The sequence below is a fragment of the Peromyscus californicus genome, unplaced genomic scaffold, assembly GCF_007827085.1.
Source record: "Peromyscus californicus insignis strain IS unplaced genomic scaffold, ASM782708v3 Scaffold_2__1_contigs__length_46816999, whole genome shotgun sequence".
Taxonomy (NCBI): domain Eukaryota; kingdom Metazoa; phylum Chordata; class Mammalia; order Rodentia; family Cricetidae; genus Peromyscus; species Peromyscus californicus.
In genome coordinates this window covers 26,288,164-26,298,226 of record NW_026294540.1, presented here as the reverse complement: position 1 = coordinate 26,298,226, position 10,063 = coordinate 26,288,164, and the positions used below count along the sequence as shown (strand labels likewise).

General features: G+C 46.8%; 1 protein-coding gene across 1 annotated transcript in view; it reads left to right on the top strand.

Moving 5' to 3' along the window:
* The first annotated feature begins 345 nt into the window (after window positions 1-345).
* The window catches only part of Ywhag (tyrosine 3-monooxygenase/tryptophan 5-monooxygenase activation protein gamma), a 25,812-nt gene continuing 16,094 nt past the window's right edge, over window positions 346-10,063 (top strand). Inside the window, exon 1 of the mRNA XM_052754002.1 lies at window positions 346-655. Coding sequence (XP_052609962.1) covers window positions 569-655 — 87 coding nt within the window. The 5' untranslated portion in view covers window positions 346-568. The remainder of the gene's footprint in view (window positions 656-10,063) is intronic.

Genomic DNA, 10,063 nt, shown 5'->3' with positions numbered 1-10,063 from the left:
TGGGAGATGTAGTCTCCACCGCCCCTTTGTCCTTGGTCTCCTTTGCCGGTCAGTTCGCAGTGGATCGAACTACTACTCCCAGGAGTCCACGCGCCAGTGGCTCGGCAAACGGTGGGGGTCGGGGAGAGGGGGGGATTTGAAGAAGCTGAGGTGAAGGATTTCGGGGTGAGGAAACGGGGTACATTAGAGAGCGGTGGAGAACTGGGGAGACGCTGAGAAAATCGCGAGGAGCCACAAGGAATGTTCCACCAGGGGACAAGCCCAGTAAAGGGAGGCTCGGGCGGGGCGCGCGCATGCGCGAGTGGGCGGCGACTTTTACGTCACTTGTGTGGGCGGGACCGCAGGGGGTTGTCCGCCCGCGGCACGCATTGGAGCCGCAGCCTCCTTGCGCCGGGTCCCGCGGTCGCAGCTCGTGCCGCCTTCTGCTCGTCCTCGCCCGAGCAGCTTGCTTCGTGGGTCGGCCCTCCGACACACGAGCTCCACGCCACCCCTCTCTCTCTCCCTAAAAGCCCTTCAAGGCGGTCTTCGGTTTCCTGCTTTGCAGCCGATCCGCTCCAGCCTTGCGAAGATGGTGGACCGCGAGCAACTGGTGCAGAAAGCCCGGCTGGCCGAGCAGGCGGAGCGCTACGACGATATGGCCGCGGCCATGAAGAACGTGAGTGTCTCCTCCCCTCCCCCCCGGCCTCGCCCCTGCCGCTCCCGACACCGCGAGCCTAGGCGTGGAAGGCATGCCCAGGGGCATGCCGCCTTATCGTGACTGTAGGGTCACCTCTCCATCTCCCTCCTTTGCAGGGATTAGGGACGGGTCCTAACGAGTGTCTCAGGCACCCGAGTGGTGACGCGGCCTCGTTCCCAGCTTCTCCGAGCTCGAGGCTGGGGCGGGGTCTTGCGTGGCTGGTCTCTGCTGTGGGTGGGTGGGGGTCTCTCTGTGACCCTGAATGTCCAGGGATCGGAGCTGGGGGCCGTGCGCATCCTTTGTGCCCCACTTCCCCTCCTCCCAGCTTAGGCGTGGGGGCGGGGGGACCGCATGGATGCGGTTCCTCTTTCTCTCCCTGGTGTCTGGGCGGCGCCTTTCCCATTCACTCAGCAGGTCTCCCAGTTTTCCGCCTCCCCACTCCAATACCCCCCCATCATCTTCTCCACTGACACATCCTTTAAAGAACGTTTCGGGAAGAAAAAAAAATGTAGATTTCCTCCCCTCAAAAAAAAAAAAAAAAAAAAAAAAAAAAAAAACCCGGGCTTAATGGTGTAAAATCGAAACCACCTTGCTCACGTTTTTCTTAACAAAAGGCTTCCCTTTACCCGTTCCCCAAAGCAAGTCCTCTGGCTTTTACGGAGGGAGGGCTAAGTGTGTCGCTGGCATTTCCGTTCACGGCCCTCAGTATGCCATCCTCACATTTCATTTTTTTTTCATTGAAAAGGGTTAAATATAATGCCTTTGGATGTTAACTGATTGACTCAATTTGTGACATAGGCAGCTTCTCTTTTGAATGAAGGCACGATTCTTCCGAAATTCCTATAAGTGTAAAAAAAATATTCTGTCTGGTCTGGTACTGCAAACAAAGCGGTGGTGGGAGGCGGTATCCAGTCATTCCAGAAGATTCTGCGTTTGTCATATTGCAGAGAGCCTGGACTGGGTGGGGGCTGGGAGGAGTTATTTTAAAGGGGGAAAGTCTTATAATTTTTTTTTTTTTTTTTGTTAAATGTATCTGAAGCTTTCTTCCTCTGACCTAATGCATCCTCATACCGATGAGAAGAGAATACTGATCTCAGGTTGTCGCATTTTTTGTCCAAGATGCAAAAAATCCTACCTTTTTGCACCATTTTTTCAGTAACACTCGTTTATTGGTGAGCTGGGGACCAGTTTGCCAGCAGAGGAGGGGGCAGTACTGAATATTGCAAAATTAGGTAGAAAAAAAATATTAATAATTGGGTTCCCCACTCCCTTAATATTTAACTTCCTACCTTATGTAACAAAGGTTGTTAAATGCATCTCTGGTGTGAAGTGGATGCTGGGGTGTGCCTTGCATGTTAAACCTTTCAAGTGAAAGAACAGAGAGATAACATTAATTTTTAGTTAAATTTTTCCAGCTTTTTCCAAAGGCCAGGTGCTTATCCTTTCCTAATTAAATGAGCTATGCTTTTTTTTTTTCCGTTTTATGAAAAATAATTGGTTTTAAAATCAGAAATACTGTTGCATTAGTGAGTTGTTCCATTTGCCTGTTTTATAACGGTTTAACGATTAAAGGATACAAGTTGGACTTCAGTACGTCACTCATGTTGGAAATGTCTTCAGTTGGTGATATTTAGACTCTAATTCTCCCCTGTTTCTAGTTCCACAGGAGAGCGAGTGACCTCGCACCTAGATCCATAGCAACCCAGTGATGTCACACACAATGACACAGAGGCTGCAATGCACCTGAGGGCTGGTAGGGAGTTTTCAGATGGCATTTGTCCAAGGTAATGCAGAAATGAGCTGATAAGCCAGGTGGCATGGAACACTTCATATGCTACCGTCGAGGCCCTTGCTCCCCAAAATAAAATATTCATTTCCCTTTAGACACACAAGGGCAGTGGCTTCCAGACAAGCCCATTCACCTTAAACCTCCCTCAACGAGACTATAGAATACTTTCATATTTTTTAAGCATCCATCTCACTTACTTTAAAGATCCAGCAATGAGGAAGTGAAGGGATTTCCAAATAAGAATATCTCTGTGGTCATAGTGAATAGGAGGGGTGTGCGTTTAGTGTTAATTCAGCGAGACGGGTTTTTGTAAGAGATTTAAAAAAGGATGGCTGGCCATCTGCAGGAGCTGTTCAGAGCTGAGAACCCAGCACAGTTTCCATCCAAAGGTGGGCAGGTTGTGCCCCGCCCCATCTGTGTCTGCTTATGCTTCCTGGCAAGACTGGAAGGAAGAGCAGTTTGTAAAATAAAGGCCTTTTTAAAAGCTTTTTTCCAACCCTGTTTTCTGTGGTCTTGAGGACATCAGCTCAGCTCTCACCCTCAGTTTCCACACACTGCTTATTTGAAACAGTGAGGAACATAGTTGGATCCCTGGTGTGGTAACTCATCCAACTGTGTCTCAATGTGTGAGTCTCTTAGCTCAGTCCCCGGCACCAGAAACACTGAACAGTCGTCCTTTAAGAACTTGGCGTGAAGAAAGAAACTTAGTCTTACCACCCCAGTGGAGCTTTAACTTTTGATGGTGAAGGACATTAAGGTTTAGTTGCATGTAGGGAAATTATTCTGGAAATGCCATGGTTGGGATCCATGCGTAGCCATGTATGTAGGTGACTAGGTTAGAAATAGTTATGGGGCAGTATTCTGAGTTGGGAGAAGAGAGTTTGTTCAGTTAAGATAAATGTGTAATCTTGCACTTGAGCAGAGTGCCTAGATGGTTCCGACTTGTGAGGTAATGTCACAGCTCCCCCTTACCACATTTTTAGTTCTGACATCTCACTTGCCTCTGGCTAATCACAGTCCAAAATTATTAAAATGTAATAAAGTCTCAATCTCTGTTACAGTCTTGTTATAATTGTTTTATTATCAGTTCTTACTTTCACTGTGCCTGATTAAATTTATCACAGGTATGTATGAGAGTTACAGTGTTTGGGATTAGCTGCAATTTCAGGTATCTGCTAGGGATCCCTTTGAACGAGGGGGACACCACTGGGCTACCCTGCCTTTGGCTTTCAGTAGCCTCTTGAGAAGTTAATATAAGTATGCTGCTGGTACATGCCTCTTGGGGGAGAGGAAGTTCTGGACTACTCACTTCCTGGCTGAAGGCTGCCATAGTTACATAAACATCTTCCTGGGGGGATCAATGGGTTTTAAAATCCTTACTCTGCTAGTTCTTCCAGGAGCCAGATCAATAGCTATTATCCCTAATGGAGTAATGACGCCTTTGCAGATTCCTCTGAGGTGGAGCTCTGCCAGCTCTTCTCAGTCACGTGGTTTAGGCTGCTTGCTGTCTTTGGAGTGGAAAGAGCATATAACTTTGTTTCTCATGTTATCCTTCACAATGCCGAAGTGAAGATTAAATTTTTTTCCTTTCTCCAAAAATTAGCCAGAGGGACAGCTTACAGGAATCAGTTCTCTTTCTACCATATAGGTCTGGGGGATTGAACTCGGGTCATGAGGCTTGGCAGCAAGTATCCTTACCTGCTGTCTAATCAGCCCCTAAGTACCTTTTTTTCTCCCAAATAATTGAAGGAAAAGCAAAAATAAACAAAACCTTCACGTGCTTCGAGCATTCTTTAAGAGATGTGTTTGAATATCTGTTGTCATTATATTCTTTTTAAAGGTGTACCCCAGCAGCTGGATCCCAAGTCCTAATACTTGAGCTGTCATTTATGAAGACTAATTCTATATTATTGAAAAGAAGGACTGGGCAGTGGTGGCGCACACATTTATTCCCAGCACTCTGGAGGCAGAGCAGGTGGGTCTCTGAGCTCAAGGCCAGTCTGGTCTACAGAGCTAGTTCCAGAATAACCAGGGCTACACAGAAAAAAAGGAAGAAAGTGTTGGTTTTTGTGTTGCTTTTTGAGTCAGATTCTCACTATGTAAACCAGGCTGACCTTGAACTCAGAGATCTGTTTCAGCCCCTTTGTCCCCCAAGTGCTGGGATTGCAGGGCTGAGACACCACACCTAACTGACATGTGTGTGGTTTTGAGGGAGGTTTTTTTTTTTTTTTTTGTAAAAGTCACACAGCATACTAATCTCAGTCCAATAACAAAATTTAACAGTACAATTTAGTGGTATTTAATATCCCCTACATAGTTAAGCAACTATCACCCTTGTTTAGTTGAAAAATGGAAGCTGGGTATGGCTTGGAAAGTGGAGGCAGGAGAATATAGACCACAGGAGAATCTGCCAGAGAAAGACGAGGCCATCTGTTTAAAAAGAGACACTGGCCTGGACTCCAGCTTGCTGGATTGAAATGATTACCCGCTCTGGAATGTACACCCGACACCCCACCACCCCCACCATTGGTAATTAATTGGTTATCCTTTGGTCTTTATTTTTGAATGTCTTGACTCTTTGATAAAGCAGAGGAAGGGACCTAGCTTTTAGCTAGGTTTGTATTTCCATTTGAAGAGTCACAGGACTTAAAAGCCCTATGAAATTCACCTAAACAAACAAAAGCAATTCATCTGCAATCTGAGCCAACTGTTAAGCCTTGGGAGGTTGTGGAAACATGGCTGGTGTTCTTAGAAGCCCAAGGTTGACTGTCTGAATGACTTCCCTGCTGTGTGATAGTAGGTCCCACAGGATCTCTCCCCAGGCAGTGCCTGAGCCTGGTGAGCTGTTGAAGCCTGCAGGCTACCTTGGGAGATGTTGAATGTTGTTACTAATGTGTTCTGTGGCTTGTCAGGCTCGGGAGTGCACTGCCTTCTCACACAGCTACAGTTCCACTGACCGTAGCCCTTCATCTGGCTGGGCATCCGATTATGTTGTATTTCTGCCAGATTCATGAGAAACATGGAAGAAAAGAAAGCAAAGGATTTTGGGGTATGAGTGCTTTGTCTCCTTGTAAATGCGCCAGGTGCATGCAGTGCCTTGGAAGGTCAGAAGAGGGTGTCAAATCCCCTGGAACTGGAGTTATATATATGGCTGGGAGCTGCCATGTAGGTGCTGAGAACCGACCCAGGTCCTCTTCAAGAGCAGCAATTGCTCTTATCCACCAAGCATCTTTCTGGCCCTATTAGTTTTTAATTAGTTCAGAGGTAGGGTCTCACGTACGTAGCTTCAGACTTGCTATGGAGCTCAGGATGATCTTGCATTCCTGATCCCTCTTCCTCCACCTTTCAAGTGCTAACAATGAAACCCAGGGCATTATGCATGCTAGGCAAGCACTCAGCTACATCTCCAACCCTTTGGTTAATAGTCAATGTTGTTAGTTTGAGACAGGGTCTCCCTGTGTAGCCAAGGCTGCCCTCAAACTTGATGCCTACCTTGTTCATATAAATGACTACATTTGGTGTTCCTGCTTTTACTGGCTACTCCATCTCTAAACGGAGGTGGCACCTTTCCCACCATTTTAGGCTATAAAGCTATATACAGCTACCTTATGGCCTTCCCTTTAGTAGTCATTTTTCTGTTCTCAGATTCCATTTTAGGTATCAGTTATCATTTTGATTATGAAACTATCATCTGGTTGACTTTTAAAAAAGGTTTATTTTTATTTTAGTTATTTATATGTATGTGGGTATGTGCATATGAGTGTAGGTGCCCACAGAGGGCAGAACCATTGGATCCTTCAGAATCTGGAGTTGCAAGCCCAAATATTCTTAACCACTGAGCCATCTCTCCAGCCTCCTGGTGTGTGTGTGTGTGTGTGTGTGTGTGTGTGTGTGTGTGTGTGTGTGTTGAGGAGGTGTTTTTTTTTTTGTTTTTTTTTTTTCCCCCCTCGAGACAGGGTTTCTCTGTGTAGTTTTGCACCTTTCCTGGGATTCACTTGGTAGCCCAGGCTGGCCTCAAACTCACAGAGATCCGCCTGGCTCTGCCTCCCGAGTGCTGGGATTAAAGGTGTGTGCCACCATCGCCTGGCAGTGTTTTGTTTTTGAGACAGATCTCCTAATCAGGCAGCCTATACTTAAAACTCATTGTAGTAGAGACTGGCCTTGAACTCGAGATCCTCAGACATCTGAAGTGCTGTCCTGGCTGGCCTGTCTCCTTGCACTCAGTAGGTCCTATAATTTTCCAAAAGCAACACAAATGTGGTCTTTAAACATCATTTGCGTGTAGACTCAAGCCACTTTTTTCTTCTTGGCCTGGAGATTGAAGCCAGGTCCTCTGCATGCCAAGCACGTGGTCAACCCTCTTGCTTTTGAGGTGGTTCTCAGTAGGTTGCCCAGGCTTGCCCTGAACGCTGTATTATCAGCAGGCCTTGAAATCGTGATTGAACTGGGATTATGACCTGTGCCACCAGCACCCCCCCCCCCCTTTTTTTGAAACAGGGTCTCTAGTCTTGGTTATCTTGGAGCTCACTTGGTAGACCAGGGTGGCCTTGAACTCCCAGAGATCTTCCTGCCTCTGCCTCCAGAGTGGTGTGCCACTGGTGCGTGTTGCCATGCCCTTTTTTCTTTTCTATTTTGCGAGGGAGCAGTAGACTAGGCAGTAGCTGCTTGACTTGATCAGTCCATCGATGGATGGTGGATTGAGGCAGGTACTTGCTAAGTAGCACTCGCTGGCCTGGTACTATGTAGCCCAGACTGGCTGGCTGGTGGGATTACAGACATAAACCACCATGTCCAGCTCCCCTTTGTTAAGGGACTGGTGGAGGGTAAGCAAATTGCCACCAGCATTTCACCTGATCCTAATGCCTGTGATGGGTCACATAGCATTAGCTTTGCGAAATGGCAAAGAGGAAAAAGTGTCATGTCCTTTTTTTCCATTTGTAAACATGGTCTCGAATATGGAAAAAAAGGGCCAGGCTGGTTTGTACTCACCATGTAACCTGATAGTGAACATCTGATCCTTCTGCTTCCACCTCCCTACTGCTGGGGTTACAGGTACCACCAGGACAGGCGCAGGATGATTTTAGATAGAGATTTTGGTTGGCTTTTTTTTTTTTTTTTTTTTTTTTTAGATTTACGTACGTGTGTGTGTGTGCGCGCGCGCGCGCGCGAGTGCTGGATTGTATAATGTGAAACACATGCTTCCATATGCCTTCAGGGACCAGAAGAGGGCGTTAGATACCCTAGAACTGGCGTTCTAGGTGGTTGTGAGCCATCTGACATGAACGCTAGGAACTCATGCAAGAGCAGCCAGTGCTCTAAATTGCTGAGCCATCTTTCCAGCTCTGTTACTGGCATTTTTTGAGATGGTCTCATGAAACCCAGGCTGACCTCATACTTGCTGTGTAGCTGAGGGTAATCCTGAATTTAGGATTCCTTCTGCCTCTACCTCCCAAATTCTGGGATTATGGGAGTGTGTAACCATGCCTGGCTTTGCAGTGTTAGGAATGGAGTCAGGACTCCTGCATGCTAAGGGGCCCTTCATGAACTCAGCCACATCCTCGGCCCAGGCTGTAGAACATTTCTTTGGAAGGCATTTTGGTATCCTCAGCTTTCTGAAAGCTGATGTGATGTGGTACTCGGGCTGCCATATTTATCTATTACAAGCCTGTGGGGCTTGTACTTTGAGGGTGTGAAAGCCCAAGCTGAGGTGTTTTTGTTTCATTTTAGCAGTTGAACTCAGGTGTTTACCTGCTACTCACCTACTCTGCTAATGAGCACCCCCCACCCCCACCCCACCTAGACTAGATCTAGACTAGATTGCTGAGGCTGGCCCCAGACTTAGAGCATCCTCCCTCCTCCAGAGTATATAGGCACTCTGATGAACAGAATTTTCTTTTGAATTCCATGTACACATGTGTGTCTGTGGATTTGTTTTTGAGTGCAGCACCTGCAGAATTAGGAAGAAAATGCCGGGTCCCCTGGAACTAGAGTGTTGTGAAGCATGTGACACGAACCAAGCTGGGGTCCTCCAGAACACCAGAAGCTGCCCTAATACTGAGCCACCTCTCCAGCCCCTAAACTTTTTTTTTTTTTTTTTTTTTTGCATTTATTGGTGCAGGAGAGATGGCTCAGCAGTTAAGAGCACTTGTCAATCTTACAGAGGACCTGGGTTTGATTCCCAGCACCCACATGGCTCTCAATCATCTGTAACTCCAGTTCCAGGAGGTCTGACTGCTGGCATCTGGGCACTGCACGCGCGAGCGCGCGCGCACACACACACACACACACACACACACAGGCAATACACCCGTACACATAAAGCAAAGGAGGAATTGGTAAGGGTGTTACAGAATGCTTTGGTCTTTTTGCCCTTGTGCTAGGGTTTGAATGTGGGCCTTGCACATGCCACGCAGGAGCGCTACCCTACTGCTCCTTCAGTCTTTGCCCCGTTTTCATTTAGACTCTGGGGTGCTGCTTTAATTTTTAATTTTATGTATAACATTACTATGACGACATTTAAAAAAAAATTTGTGTCACATTGTGACTTAGATTGAGTGAGTGTGTGTTTAGGTCTCGGCCTGACATGTGGGAGTTGATTGTCTCCTTACACCACAGAGATCTCAGAGGTCAAACTCGGGTTACCAGACTGGGTGACAGGCACCTGTACCTGATAAACCATCTCACTGGCCCTGAATACCTTTTTCCCTTACTGACAAGATACTAGCATGCAGCCTCCGATGTCCCAGAACTTGATCTTTCTGCCCTGGCCTTTTGAGTTGTGGGATGATATACTTACGACTGTAAACCTGGAGGCTGTGCAGATGGCTCAGTGGTTAGAGTATGTGTGGCTCTTCGGGAGCATTCGCCATCAGACGCTCATAGTTGGTTACTTTCTTGGGCTTGGAACAATTACTTTGTTTTCTTTAATGGACACTTTGAAACAAAGTCAGGTCTGGTGGTATTATAAACTGAAACTTATACACACACACCCCAGTGCTCCTGGTATAATAAACTGAAACCCCTACACACACACACACACACACACACACACACACACACACTCTCTCTCTCTCTCTCTCTCTCTCTCTCTCTCTCTCTCTCTCTCTCTCTCTCTCTCTCTCTCTCTCTCTCTCACTCACTCACTCACTCACTCACTCACACAGTGTTCCACTTTGCAACATATTGGCATTCTGTGTCTAAATACTTTGCTGCTCTCCTGGCCCCTTTGGGATTATTTACCATTTCAGAAGATGGCTTTTTGACTACTTAAAATTACCCCTTATTTGCCACAGATGCTCAAATTACCAGCAGTATCTTTACATTCAGATTTAGCAACCTCAGAGTGTAGTGGTTTTTTCTTAAGGCATTAAATCCAGATGGTAGGCAATTTCCTTTCTCCCTTGGTGTTAAAGAGATGCTTACCCTCAGCTCCTGCTTCCATGAGGGACCTGAAATCCTGGGTGGGTTGGGAGTGGGTGGAGAGGGTGGTTGATATTGAGTGCTGAGCCTGGGAAGGTAAGCTCTCTGCTCTGAATGGGGTGGGCTCCTCTGTTCCCTGTTCTTGTCGATTTTTTTTTTTCCTGTCTTTTTGAGACAGG